At 38.1% G+C, this 15,158-nt stretch overlaps 1 protein-coding gene across 1 annotated transcript in view; it reads right to left on the bottom strand.

Annotated features, from left to right (window-relative positions):
• Window positions 1-15,158, bottom strand: part of LOC107594160 (lysosomal acid lipase/cholesteryl ester hydrolase-like) — a 29,772-nt gene that overhangs the window by 7,043 nt on the left and 7,571 nt on the right. The window contains exons 4-6 of the mRNA XM_016284116.1: window positions 5,208-5,406; window positions 4,400-4,509; window positions 3,929-4,065 (exon numbers count right to left, since the gene is read on the bottom strand). Coding sequence (XP_016139602.1) covers window positions 3,929-4,065; window positions 4,400-4,509; window positions 5,208-5,406 — 446 coding nt within the window. The remainder of the gene's footprint in view (window positions 1-3,928; window positions 4,066-4,399; window positions 4,510-5,207; window positions 5,407-15,158) is intronic.

A 15,158-nucleotide genomic window follows, 5' to 3' on the forward strand; every position in this document is an offset into this window, starting at 1 on the left:
TTCTGAGTAAAATATACATTTTGCTAAAATATTTGTTGTCGGACATTAAATGTGCCTTTTGTAGAATTTTAAACCTTCATATAAGTGTATTTTTATGATAGCAGTAAGTGTAAAGGGACTATTGAAATGGGTAAATCAAATGTAAGCTAGTTCAGTACTAATTACTAAGCTCAAATTAGTTAATGTGTGTTTCAGTTTAGAAGTCATTTTCTTTATTATTTATTTTCATTTTAATTAAGTGATTTTAACTTTTAATTGAGTTATTTTAATGCTTTAAAGAGCAATTTTAGATTGTAATGTTCTGTTCTGATATCTGTTCTGCAAAGGTACAGCTGTCATAAAACCAGAGACAGCCTTTCTGCTTGGCTAGAAACTGTAAAAAAAAAAAAATTCAATTAATAGCATTCCTATTGGTCAGTGTTAGAGGAGCTCAGCTTAGTCTGATAGTTAACCTGCTTTAGACCAGGTTACTTTCCCAGCATAAGTTGCCACAGTGACTGAAGTTGATCTATGTTAAATTTGCTTAATGGAACCAAATAATTTGACAATGAGTCAGACTAACTGAAATAAGCCTGGCTTATTTGGTTAACTTGTTTTATGAAACAGGCCTTGAGGCATTAAAAGTGATCATATTTTTCCCCATTGCATCGAATCGAATTGAATCGAAATCGGATCGCACAGCATCGTAATAGGGGTGAATTTGATCACATCGATAGCTGCTTCATATGTATCTTTAATGTATCGTAGGCTATGCATTGAGATGTGCATCGTATCAGCCTCAGTCATGAGATGCACATCCCTAATGTGTAAATACATCTAATGCCACTTGAGATGCAGCTTCTGGTTCCTCTGCAGTTTATTGATACTGATTTCATTTGAATAGTAACAACTCTACAGTTTCTTATTATTCTAAATTTATCAATTGAAACAATAGAAGAATTTGATGTGAAAGATGACACATTTAATAAGGTTAGGCATGAGTGACTCTAGGGAGGGGCTAGCAGGTGCTTCAGCACCCCCATGGCACCCAAAAAAAATGAAATAAAATAAAAGCATTTGACTCATAACACATGCATAACTCGTGCAACGCAGCGTGACGTGATTTGCAGTCGCACTTTTCATAATGTCATAGCATTTTATTTTAATAATGGATTGGTTCCTTATGCCAAGTAGGCCTGCATGCCCCCGACTAAAGATTTTTCTAGTCAACTAGTCGCACGTTTATATTAAATTGATTAATATAATAACCTACTAAATCATCCTTTAGGCATATAGGCTGTGCTCAAGCGCGCACATAAAGCTTGCCACAAAGCACCGGCAAAATGAATGATTATGAATGTGCCCGGGGAAAAGAAGACATTTTAATTATTTATTAATAATTATTAATAACTAGTGCTTTCAGTGAGTGTCGACTACAAAGATGAAGTTATCGAATGCCGACGCGGATTCGTCATCTTCACAGTAATGGAAATGCACATTTTTATACAGACTACATAAATAGAGAGAAAAAAATAATAATAATATATATATATATTTATTGGTTCGTACAATAGTAGACATTTCAAGATATATATTTTTTGTGAGGCAAGTAGGCGGTTCATTGTTGTGACGCGCTCCATTTCACGAAGACTGGCAGAAAGCTCATCCTGTTTATTTTTCTCTATTTTACAAAAGATCAACATTTTGGTGTTATTGTGAGTGTACATAAATAAAAACAGAAATAGTTTTTTTTTACGAATGATGTAGCCTATTAGGCTACTCTTATGACCAACAATGATGGAGTAACCTATTCTAAGTTCTTTCCGCAGGAAAAAATGCAAGGGATTGCACGGGCGCCTCCATGCTGTAATGCAGTAAGATATGCACTTATGTGCATATACTTGATATGCACATCTATAGCACATAATTAATCTAAATTAACATCAGAGTGAACCACCATAGCAGCCCTACTCCTTTCCACGAGAGATCATGTGAGAGATCTTTGTCCTGTCTCCTACAATATATCCGAGAAGCAGCTATGGCGATGCTGGAAATAATGGTTCCAAATCCTTTCTTTTAAAGGACAGATCCTTAAATGGCAGCTGCCTAAGTAGGCAATGGGGTAGTTTTCTAGTTTTCTGGAACAGAGCTACAGTACAGTGTTTTAAATAAAATGCTCACCCAAATGAGAAACTCTGGAATAACAGACAATTTGCTCATGGAGCTTTTGGTCAACCCCACTGTGGCGACAGGAGCCAGAGCAAAGAACATCTTGATTTTGCTGGCCAGCTCCGGCATCGTAGAGAAAGCAATGAATGCTGAGAAGCAAGAATGAAGAATAGGAAGTTATGCATCATCATTTAAAGAAAAAATAAATATATAATAATAATATAAAATATAAAATATATAAGGCTCGGAATAACATGTCATGCATAGCAAAAAGTGTGAAGTACTGTAGCTGCTGTGTGGTGTGAGATGTTCCCACACGATAACACATATGATAATGTGTTTTGCCTTCTGTCAGTGTGAGATGCATAATGCACAACACATCTCTGAGCATATTTTGTAGACCAGTGATTTGATGAATAGCAACTCTGAGTCACATTTCCACATATAAAAATGATGATTCACTCTAAAATGCTCAGAGGATAGGTGATACCTATAGTGGTTCCCTGGGAATGGCCCACATAAAAGATTTGCTCCTGGCCAGTGGTCTTTGTAATGAAGTTTATCACTGCAGGAAGATCCTTCTTAGCCAGTTCATCATGACTAGCTCACACACACAAAAGCAAACAACACAGAAAGAAAAATAGATTAATTTAAAAATGAAATAAAATAAAAGCATTTGGCTCATAACGCATGCATAACTCGTGCAACGCAGCGTGACGTGATTTGCAGTCGCACTTTTCATAATGTCATAGCATTTTATTTTAATAATGGATTGGTTCCTTATGCCAAGTAGGCCTGCATGCCCCCGACTAAAGATTTTTCTAGTCAACTAGTCGCACGTTTATATTAAATTGATTAATATAATAACCTACTAAATCATCCTTTAGGCATATAGGCTGTGCTCAAGCGCGCACATAAAGCTTGCCACAAAGCACCGGCAAAATGAATGATTATGAATGTGCCCGGGGAAAAGAAGACATTTTAATTATTTATTAATAATTATTAATAACTAGTGCTTTCAGTGAGTGTCGACTACAAAGATGAAGTTATCGAATGCCGACGCGGATTCGTCATCTTCACAGTAATGGAAATGCACATTTTTATACAGACTACATAAATAGAGAGAAAAAAATAATAATAATATATATATATATTTATTGGTTCGTACAATAGTAGACATTTCAAGATATATATTTTTTGTGAGGCAAGTAGGCGGTTCATTGTTGTGACGCGCTCCATTTCACGAAGACTGGCAGAAAGCTCATCCTGTTTATTTTTCTCTATTTTACAAAAGATCAACATTTTGGTGTTATTGTGAGTGTACATAAATAAAAACAGAAATAGTTTTTTTTTACGAATGATGTAGCCTATTAGGCTACTCTTATGACCAACAATGATGGAGTAACCTATTCTAAGTTCTTTCCGCAGGAAAAAATGCAAGGGATTGCACGGGCGCCTCCATGCTGTAATGCAGTAAGATATGCACTTATGTGCATATACTTGATATGCACATCTATAGCACATAATTAATCTAAATTAACATCAGAGTGAACCACCATAGCAGCCCTACTCCTTTCCACGAGAGATCATGTGAGAGATCTTTGTCCTGTCTCCTACAATATATCCGAGAAGCAGCTATGGCGATGCTGGAAATAATGGTTCCAAATCCTTTCTTTTAAAGGACAGATCCTTAAATGGCAGCTGCCTAAGTAGGCAATGGGGTAGTTTTCTAGTTTTCTGGAACAGAGCTACAGTACAGTGTTTTAAATAAAATGCTCACCCAAATGAGAAACTCTGGAATAACAGACAATTTGCTCATGGAGCTTTTGGTCAACCCCACTGTGGCGACAGGAGCCAGAGCAAAGAACATCTTGATTTTGCTGGCCAGCTCCGGCATCGTAGAGAAAGCAATGAATGCTGAGAAGCAAGAATGAAGAATAGGAAGTTATGCATCATCATTTAAAGAAAAAATAAATATATAATAATAATATAAAATATATAAGGCTCGGAATAACATGTCATGCATAGCAAAAAGTGTGAAGTACTGTAGCTGCTGTGTGGTGTGAGATGTTCCCACACGATAACACATATGATAATGTGTTTTGCCTTCTGTCAGTGTGAGATGCATAATGCACAACACATCTCTGAGCATATTTTGTAGACCAGTGATTTGATGAATAGCAACTCTGAGTCACATTTCCACATATAAAAATGATGATTCACTCTAAAATGCTCAGAGGATAGGTGATACCTATAGTGGTTCCCTGGGAATGGCCCACATAAAAGATTTGCTCCTGGCCAGTGGTCTTTGTAATGAAGTTTATCACTGCAGGAAGATCCTTCTTAGCCAGTTCATCATGACTAGCTCACACACACAAAAGCAAACAACACAGAAAGAAAAATAGATTAATTTAAAAAAAAAAATTTTTTGATTTTGAGTTCAGGATTCTGGCTGATACATTATTAACACAACAGAGAATTCCAAAAATAAGAACTAGATCTGAATTTCTAGAAGGAAATACCAAAGCTTGCAAGGTATGAAAAATAGTAATGTTAAAATTTGAGGTATGACTAGGTTTCAAGCTCTGCACACAAGTATCAGCTGAAATGAGGAAATAAATGCTTAATACAAGGAAGATTTACAAGAAAAAGATTTCCATTTCAAATAAAATGCTGTTCTTTTGAACTTTGAATAACACTGAAAAAATATATCAGATTTGATAATTATAAATTGTTTGATAATAAAAAATTATTTTAGAGTACCAAATCAGCATATTAAAATGATTTCAGAAGGATCATGTGACACTAAAGATTACATTACAAAAGTACATAGAAAATTACATTCATAAATATATTTATATAGAAAAGAGTTATTTTAAATTATAATTGTAATTTAACAGTATTACTGTTGTGCTGTATTTTTGATCAAATAAATTGCTTTGGCGAGCATAACGTAACATCTTAACGTTCTTAAAAAGTAGAAAGGTTGATGTTTTTTGAGAAAGTGAGTAGAGTAACATGCTGAACACATCGCGTTCATAGAAATGTTGTTCTTGTACCTGAACTGCCAGTATTCTTTCTGTTTAGGATCCAGGCTGACGTGTTTTCTGGACCAGGTGTTCCCACGGCTGTTGCCTAACCACACGTCAAATCCAGCATCAGCTAGGAGGAAACCCAGGCTGGTGTTGGGCAGGTTTGTCACCCAATTACTTCCAGCTGCGAGAAGACCATGTTGGAGGAACACTACAGGCTTGGCTTCTGTCATAAATATGAATCAAGAGACCAAAAAATGTCACAAAACCTTTCCTTGGATGTAAATTTAATCAAATTTACCCATATATTTTTTTTTTAGAGATTACACGTTTGGCCAGCAGAGGGAGTATGTGCTATTAGCTATTAGCTTCATACTGATAATGCCATCCTTTCTTTTTTGGGACCTTTATCGTGAATATCTGTCAGAAACAGGATGTGAGCTGGTCCTCTTAGTAGCACAAACAGACCTTGAGCTGATAGCATTGTTTGACTTCATACCAGCCATTCCTCCTACCCCCTTAAACCCTGCAACTCACACAACAAGACTTTGGAAATATAGTGGAGCTGGAGACTACATTTTTCATAACTGCAGAATAATCCCAGGAGAGCAGTTGCACAATGAGTCACCATAGGGTTTATGGGAAATGAAGTTCAAAGGAAATCACTGCTTCAAACCTTATATATTAACCTGTTCATGTTGGAAAAAAAATTCGATGTAAAAATGTTTTTTACAAATATCATCAATTATTAATGTTATTATTGCCTTCTCATAAAAGTTAGGTTATCTGATACTAACATTGATCAGAGACTAACATTAATACATGCTGTCATGGGTGTCTGCAGGTGTACCTGCAGGCTAGCCTCCCTTCTGATATCAACCAATCATCAAAGAGACGTAAATTACGTGATATTAGTTTGAACGTCTGCCGCTGCGCTGATAATGTGCAAGTACTTATGATGAGTAGCGATATTGAATATTTGATCGCCAACTAATTTACCAAGCTGTCATTCAAACAGTATATATACAAATTTAGGGAAAACAGCCTGAGCTGGATAAACAGGTGCATCTCAAAAAATTAGAATGTCGTGGAAAAGTTCATTTATTTCAGTAATGCAACTCAAATTGTGAAACTCGTTTACATTGTTAAACAGGAAAATAGTCAATAATGCAAACAAAATTCAGTTATGCAGTAAAGCAGCTCTAAAAAGAGGACAAAAGTAAACAAAGACAGCCTTAAAGTCAGTTCCTCGTTGATTCAGTGATGTCATCATCATCATCCAGCTCAGTTCATTTCTCTTCATATAGTGTCTCTGCAATCAAGTCATTAATATTCCCAAAAATTAAGTGTCCCCAATGGAGAAAAAACCTTGGTAGAAAGCAAGCTCAGTTGGGGGGCCAGTTCTTCTCTGGCCAGACGAACCAACATGGTGTTTTTCATCATGGTTTTTCTGAGGTTTTGTGCCAATGGCCGTATAGTTGATGAGGCCTTCACTGGGGATCTGTCTTTGGGGCTCATCTAGTTGGCATGGTCTCTGCTGACATTCAGGGCTATAGAGTTGTCTCCACCATCTGGACTGGATCCGGGTGACTGCAGTGACCATCTGATCTGGATACAGACTGGATCCGGCATTGTTCAAATGTGCTGGAAATATTAAAAAAGTACTGATACACACACTGAAATCATTTTACCAAGTTTTATGACAAAAGCCAAGAAATAAAATTAGCACCGTTATGCACTTACTGTTTGCATAAGCACTGTAATAAAAACTTTTTTTTTTAAATGGCCGGATTTTAAACTAACAAAAAATATTCATAAAATTTTATCTACTGACATGTACTACATCTTCAAATAAAGTTTTGACCATTTAAAAAAAATAAAACTATAACATTTCAGCCTTAAAATACATATATTTTTCAATAAAAAAGATGAGTCAGAATGATAAATTCAAAAAATATATATCTGCTCGAAATCATTTTACCAAGTTTTATGACAAAAGATAAGAAAAAAAATTAGCAGCACTATGCATGTGAAATAAAAACATTTAAAAAATGATGGCCGGATTTTAACAAAAAATATTCATAACATGTTATCTACTGACATGTACTACATGTTCAAATAAAGTTTTGACCATTTTTTTCAATAAAATTATAACATTTCAGCCTTAAAATTTTATATATTTTTTCAATAAAAAGGATGAGTCAGAATTAGGGGGTGGCTACTGATCACTATCGGCCGTTAATTGCTTTGGGATGATTGATCGGCGGTCTCTAAAAAGCAGTGGCGGCTCGTGGGTTTTAAAATAGAGGAGGCACACTAATTGTTTTGGTCTGGGATCCCTGCCGATAATTATTATTATTATTTGCTTAACCACTTTAAAATGGCTTTTTGGTTGCTTTTAGTCAGAAAACGACATACAGCAAGATAATATAACTTCACTTACCTGGCCTATCACCTGAAGCAAGCATCCATCCCTTCTTAAAAGTCTGTGTTAAAAGAGAGCTGCCTGTTGCGCCATTTAATTAAGCCGACTGCTGTAGCCTACAGGTGCATCTCAATAAATTAGAATGTCGTGGAAAAGTTCATTTATTTCAGTAATTCAACTCAAATTGTGAAACTAGTGTATTACATCAATTCAATTCAATTCAAAACACAGTGGACCAACACCAGCAGATGACATGGCAGCCCAAATCATCACTGACTGTGGAAACTTCACACTGGACTTCAAGCAACATGGTTTCTGTGCCTCTCCACTCTTCCTCCAGACTCTGGGACCTTGATTTCCAAATGAAATGCAAAATTTACTTTGATCTGAAAAGAGGACTTTGGTCCACTGTGTTTTCTGAAGTCCACAGTCAACGCAGCCATCTACCAGGAAATTTTAGAGCACTTCATGCTTCCTTCTGCTGACAAGCTTTATGGAGATGCTGATTTCATTTTCCAGCAGGACTTGGCACCTGCCCACACTGCCAAAAGCACCAAAAGCTGGTTTAATGACCATGGTGTTACTGTGCTTGATTGGCCTGCAAACTTGCCTGACCTGAACCCCATAGAGAATCTATGAGGTATTGTCAAGAGGAAGATGAGACACCAGACCCAACAATGCAGATGACCTGAAGGCAGCTGTCAAAGCAACCTGGGCTTCCATACCACCTCAGCAGTGCCACAGGCTGACTGTCTCCATGCCACGCCGCACTGATGCAGTAATTCATGCAAAAGGAGGCCCAACCAAGTATTAAGTACATGTACAGTAAATTAACATACTTTCCAGAAGGCCAACAATTCACTAAAACTGTTTTTTTTATTGGTCTTATGAAGTATTCTAATTTGTTGAGATAGTGAATTGGTTGGTTTTTGTGAAATGTGAGCCAAAATCATCCCAATTAAAAGAACCAAAGACTTAAACTACTTCAGTCTGTGTGCATAGAATCTATTTAATACACAAGTTTCACAATTTGAGTTGAATTACTGAAATAAATGAACTATTCCACGACATTCTAATTTATTGAGATGCACCTGTATATATATAAGGGTGAGTTGACTCGCTTGCTTGACAATTCTTGCTTGACAATTCTTCATAGATATGTTTGTGTGCAGTCTGTTTTGAACAATTTTGTATTTTTGAGAATTGTATTAGCCTTCAAATTGAAAGAATTCAGTAAAATAAGATTACATCAAAAAATGTCTCAAGTGAATTGTAATTGCACAAATACAATAAGTTGTGGTAACTTAATTTTTTCCTCAATTTAAGTAAGTAGACAGAACTCAGGTTAACTTGTTAGTTTTACGTTAAGTAGATTCACACTTTTAAGTAACAGCAATTTAATGATTTTAAGTTAGTCCAACTTAAAATAAAAAGTGACCACAACTGTCACAGATTGGCCAGACTCAGTCACCTCCCAATAATCACAACGATCCCTCTCACCTGAGTTCTGAGCACCTGCACCTGTCACCAATCAAGCACCTCATTACCAGCCTGCATAAAAGCACACACCTCAGACACCCTCACTGTCCGGTCTTGTATACATGTAGAGGACTCAATGACTTTGCTACTGCTTCCATTTGAATACGTCCTGCATTACTTGCCTCCTGTGGTCCTCCTAGTGTCTCCTCGTCTCCAAGTGTCTCCTGTTCCTCCTAGTTCCCGGATCGCTGAGGTGTGTGCTCCTCCTGCCTGCATTCCAGCTCCTGTACAGCCAAAGACCCGGATTACCCCGCTCGTCATATCCTTCGAACTATTCTCTCACCATCACATCCTCTGAACCCTACCCCAGTACTCTCTGTGACCCAATAAACCTATTTGATTTATACTAACCTGTTTGGTCAGACCTCTTCCGTTACAGAAGACCGGACCAACACCGATGGCACAGATGAGTTGCCCCCCACGGCATGCACTCAGCTGCGTGGTTTTCTCCATCCTCGATTGCCGGGATCTCCCCTTCTACGAGTACGCCGGGGAGTTTTTCAGGCTGGCAGCAGAGACGGCGATGGCCGATGCCACCCTCAACCATCTGTTCTGACTTGGGGCCAACTCCCATCGCCCCTTGGACCTCCCAGACACCACTGGCCTGTGTTGGAGAGAAGGCGTATTCCGGTGTCTGGGGAGTGTCCGGTCCCGAGCCAGTCCGCCGTCGTCCGTGGCTTCCCCAAGTCAGCCAGCAGTTAGTGTGGCAAGCCGAGAGGATGAATATGTGCCGGCCCCAGCCCCAGAACTCGCTCCAGTGCCGGCCCCAGCCCCAGAGCTCGCTTCAGTGTCGGCTCCAGCCCCCAACCTCACTCCAGTCCCAGCTCCTCGAAGGCACTTTGTGGTGCCTGCTCCTCCAGAGCGCCCTCCAGTGCCAGCACCACGGAAGCGCTACCCTGTTCCCCGAGTCCAGCCCAGGGAGGGCTCCTGTTCCCCGAGTCCAGCCCCGTAGGTTTCCCCAAGAAAATTTTGGGGGGGGCATATGCCCGTGGCCGAGCCAGTCAAGGCCACGGAGGATCTGCCCTGGCCTCACGGGTCCCCAGCTCCGCCCTGGCCTCACGGGTCCCCAGCTCCGCCCTGGCCTCACGGGTCCCCTACTCCGCCATGGCCTCATGGCCACCCGAGCTCCAGGATCCGCCATGGCCGCCTGAGGCCCCTGCTCTGCCATGGCCGCCCGAGGTCCAGGATCCGCCATGGCAACCTGAACTACCTGCTCTGCCCTGGAGGCCTCCCGGGTCTCCACCCTGTACCAGCCTCCAGGGCGCCCCCCCGGTGGAATTGTTACGGTGCGGGATGCAGGAACCTATTTGATTTATACTAACCTGTTGCGTCAGACCTCTTCCGTTACAACACATTTTCTTTTATTTGTTAACGTAACTCAGAATTGTCAAGTTCACTTAACTTTTTTTTTTTTCTTTCTTTTTAATTATGCATGAATTTCCTTTTATTTAATCATTTTAAGGCAATGGGTTTCCTCAAATTTTTTTTTTTTTTTAAGTAAAGTCAACTGATCGCTTTTTACAGTGTACCAACTTTGTTTTTCTTTTTTATCCTCCTTTTTTTTCTTGTTTCTAATTGTTTGTTACACCACATGATATGATTTGGCAGGCAAAGTTGATCAAATCTTAATTATGAGTGAAGCAATTTTGTTAAAATATTACTATTTATCTAAGAAATAATAAAAACAATTAAATCTAAATAAAATAATAAATAAACTTGTAATAAATTAGTTATTTTTAAATCAGTACAAGTTGTATCACCCTGGCATTCTTACTCAAAAATTAAATATATACTTGTCACAGAAAAGTTGTATTGAAGTCGCTGTGTGTACGGATTGCATTTTTAATGTAGATCTGGAGAAAAGAATGAGTGTGTATTTTATCAAGTGAGACTGTCTTTTTTGAAACCTCACTTGGCGCTAAAATAATACTGTCATTCCTTGGTGTTCCTTCGAGCCATGCAGCACAGTGTTTCGTGTGACTTGGAGAACTGGGACAGCAGGAAATGAGTTGCATATCCTGTGTGCCACCTCAAGAGCTTCAGTTCTTATCACACCCAACGTCACACCACTCAGCGCCAGCCATCCAGTAAAAACAAACAGCTTGATGGCTCTTTACTTATTTATCGCATGTATCATAATTTATTATTAACCCTTTACCAGCTCTCAGCACACACAGACACTCACAGCTTTAAGATCACTATAAAACGAAAATGCCTCACAGGGTTTGTCTTGGTAGCATGGTCTTCAAAATTCCCTGTCTTCCTGATTAAGTACAGTTATAAATGAACACATTTCCACACTTTCATTTGCATAAGCCAATTTTATTCTGAAGGTCAAACACAAGAACGCAGCCAACAATGCTCTTAATCTTATACAATGAGTGAAAAGCAAAGATGCACGAGGCCAAAGTTTCTCAAAGGCCCTCAAATTCTCTAGCAGAGTGATTTGTGTCAGGGAAATGTATTCTCATTTAGAAAAACATGAGACATTGTGTTAGCACAGTGAGGGAGAGTGGAAGCTGATGTATGGCTGTTGAATTGGTTTTCCGCTTCAGTGTCCCTGGCGAGATTAGTGTGAGAGCATGAGCTTTAGAAATCTCTCTGCTCATTAATGACATATGGGGAGCGCTAAATATCAAACTGAATACTGATTCCATAAGCACTGTTGTACTGGACCGAGAGCATTAACAACACAATAACACTCATCTGAACTGAATCGATTTCAGCCTGCTTTATCATCACAGAGATTCCTTTGTTTTTCAGCCGATGATGTCATAGCTGTTATTGATTTATTATATAGACGCCTATTACAATACTTGCTGATACATATAAGCTTTTTATTATTTTCACGCTATTAAAAAAAATAATAAATGGCAGATATTAAGTTTTATACTGTTTTTTCAAAATGAATTAAAAATAAAACACTAATCAAATGTATTACATTCTACAAATAAATTGAGCATTTTAACATTTTAATGTAACATATGAAAAATTTATATTGATTTTAAGATTAATTTTGGCAAAAGATAAGATTTACTTATGTTATTTAATTAATAGTGTTTTTAAAAATGTATTTTAAATAAGTTTTAAATAGGATATAATCATATAGTATAAGCATATATATATATATATAGGTATAGTTTATATTGTCACGAATCCGGTCCATGAACTTTCCTTTTCATTGACTCTCGCACCACACAAACTGTTGCATAGCACCCCGGACTACATTTGACACCATGTCTGTGACTGAGGTGATGGCTGAACCAGAGCAAGCTCACAAAATGGCGGCAGTTGCGGAGCCTGATCACAAAATGGCGGACACAACCGCATCTAGTCAAGCCACAGTTGTTCTTCCTGAGTCTAGTCAAGCCACGGTTGTTCTTCCTGAGTCTAGTCAAGCCACAGTTGTTCTTCCTGAGTCTAGTATATATAAACTATATATATAAATATATATATATATATATATGCAAACGCACACAGCGGCGATCAAAATTAGAGAATAATTTATGAATATGTTTATTTTGTGGTGCAATGATTGTAGCACGAAGAAAGATTACAAATACAATTTCTGAAGGTTACAGCAGTCAAAAATTAGTAGGAAGTGTAGAGTCCTTTGCTTTGAATGACTTCAGAACATCTGCGGCCGCAGGACATCACTAGTCTCTCACACTGCTCTTGTGTGATCATACTCTTATTCATGTCTCTTCCATAGTTTGGTGATTGTAGTGGGTTTCTTAGCCATAACTTTGTCACCAAGGATTTTCAATTGGGTTTAGATCAGGACTCTGGGCTGGCTATTTCATTATTTCAATGTTTTCAGCTTCAAGGAACTGCTTTACCCATTTTGCTGTGTGACAGGAGGCATTGTCCTGCATGAAAATTGCTGGCTGATTGGGCAGTGAATGCAGGGAAGAAACTGAATGTTGCCACAGGAGGTTCTGATAAACATTTGCATTCACCCTGCCATGTAAACTCTTAAAAATAAAGGTGCTTCACGATGCCATAGAAGAACCTTTTTGTCTAAATGGTTCCATAAAGAACCTTTAACATCTGAAGAACCTTTCTGTTTCACAAAAGGTTCTTTGTGGCGAAAGAAGGTTCTTCAGATTACAAAAAGGTAAGAAAGAGATGGTTCTTTAAAGAACCTTTGACTGAATGGTTCTTTGTGGAACCAAAAATGGTTCTTCTATGGCATCGCTTGAAGAACCTTTTGAAGCACCTTTATTTTTAAGAGTGATAGCTGTATAAGAGGCCCAACTCCTGCTGCAGAAAACATCCCCCAAACCATGACACTTCCTCCTCCACCTTTCATGGACTTCTTTATACACTCGGGGTTCAGTCTTTCCCAAGTTTGAAGACGAACATAATGTTTCCCAAATAAATTAAACTTGCTTTCATCACTAAAGTGAACTTTGGACCAGTTCTACTCTGTCCACACAATATGTTCCTCAGCAAAGTTTAGTCTAGCCTTTTCAATCTTTCTTCTGATCAGAGGTTTGGCCACTGCAGAGTGGGCTTTCAGTCTAAATTCTCTTAAAAGTTGAGACACTATATGCCAAGACAGATCCTTACCCTGTTCAGCGCTGAACTGGTGAGCAATTCCAGCTGCAGTGTTAAACCGATTGCCCATTGAGATTCTCCGCAATAACCTGTCCTCTCTTGCATTTGTCTTACGACGACGACCGGCCTTTTGGGGGTTGTTCTCTAATTTTGATCTGCACTGTATATATGAAAATGTTGTGCATTTTTATTATTTTTAAAATGTTCTATATTACTGAATTTTTTGTCTTTTTAAAGATTTACTTTAAGTGAACTCATACAAGGGCTGTCCAGAAAGTATCCAGCCATATAATATGAAAAACAGAGACATAAGATCACCTTTGAAAGGGAAGCCATTTCAGACCATCGATGAGATTCAGAAAAATTACGACTGATGGCGATTCCAGCAAAAGATTTTGCGAAGTGTTTTGAACAGTGAAAGAAACGCTGGGAGAACTGTGTGAGGTCACAAGGTGCCATTGTCCTATGTACAATGTTATTTGTATCTTCTTCGATAAATGTATCTACAAACCCAATTCCAAAAAAGTTGGGACACTGTACAAATTGAGAGTAAAAAAGGAATAGAATAATTTACAAATCTCATAAACTTATATTTTATTCACAATAGAATATAGATAACATATCAAATGTTGAAAGTGAGACATTTTGAAATGTCATACCAAATATTGGCTCATTTTGGATTTCATGAGAGCTACACATTCCAAAAAAGTTGGGACAGGTAGCAATAAGAGGCCGGAAAAGTTAAATGTACATATAAGAAACAGATTATATGGCTTATATATATACTGTATATATCAGGGGCAAGGGAGGCAATGTCTCAAGATATTGGATGAGGAAAAAAAAATCACAGTACAAAAATAAAACTACTCCAATGTTACAAACTATAACATTATAATATAACACTTGTTTTTCTAAAGAAAATTGCCCAACAGCGACACCAGCAGGTAATGTTACAGCGGGAGTCCATGTCTCTCACGCCTCCCCTGAGCCCATTAAATTTTATCAGACCCCCTAAAGCGTATCGTGAGTTTGCTGGGGTGTAATAGAAAATGAATGGGGGAAAGTCACACCATGAGAAGAGGTGATATGATCGCATTCGCTATATGATTGGATATGACTGGTTATGTTCGGCTGTGATTGGTTCATGTGATAAATCCCACCTCTTGTGTTTGTCCACGTTCTGCATTCGCGAATCAGTCTGAATGAACAATATAATGGTGTTAATGGGAAGACTAATTTAAAAAAGTAAGTAAACAACTCACACACTTAGATATAACCACTTTGTTACATTAAAATAGGACTTAAAATGGCATGAAAACATGATCTGTGGGTGTTTTTAGTGAGTAATCAGCTTGGTGACATTTACAGTAAATCTCTGCATCTGTGACAAATATTTACCAAGCTTTTCAAGCTTTCTGAATAAATTCAAAAACCGTTCAAAGTTAACTGTTAAA

This window comes from Sinocyclocheilus grahami, unplaced genomic scaffold, assembly GCF_001515645.1.
Source record: "Sinocyclocheilus grahami isolate Dianchi unplaced genomic scaffold, SAMN03320097.WGS_v1.1 scaffold180.1, whole genome shotgun sequence".
Classification (NCBI taxonomy): domain Eukaryota; kingdom Metazoa; phylum Chordata; class Actinopteri; order Cypriniformes; family Cyprinidae; genus Sinocyclocheilus; species Sinocyclocheilus grahami.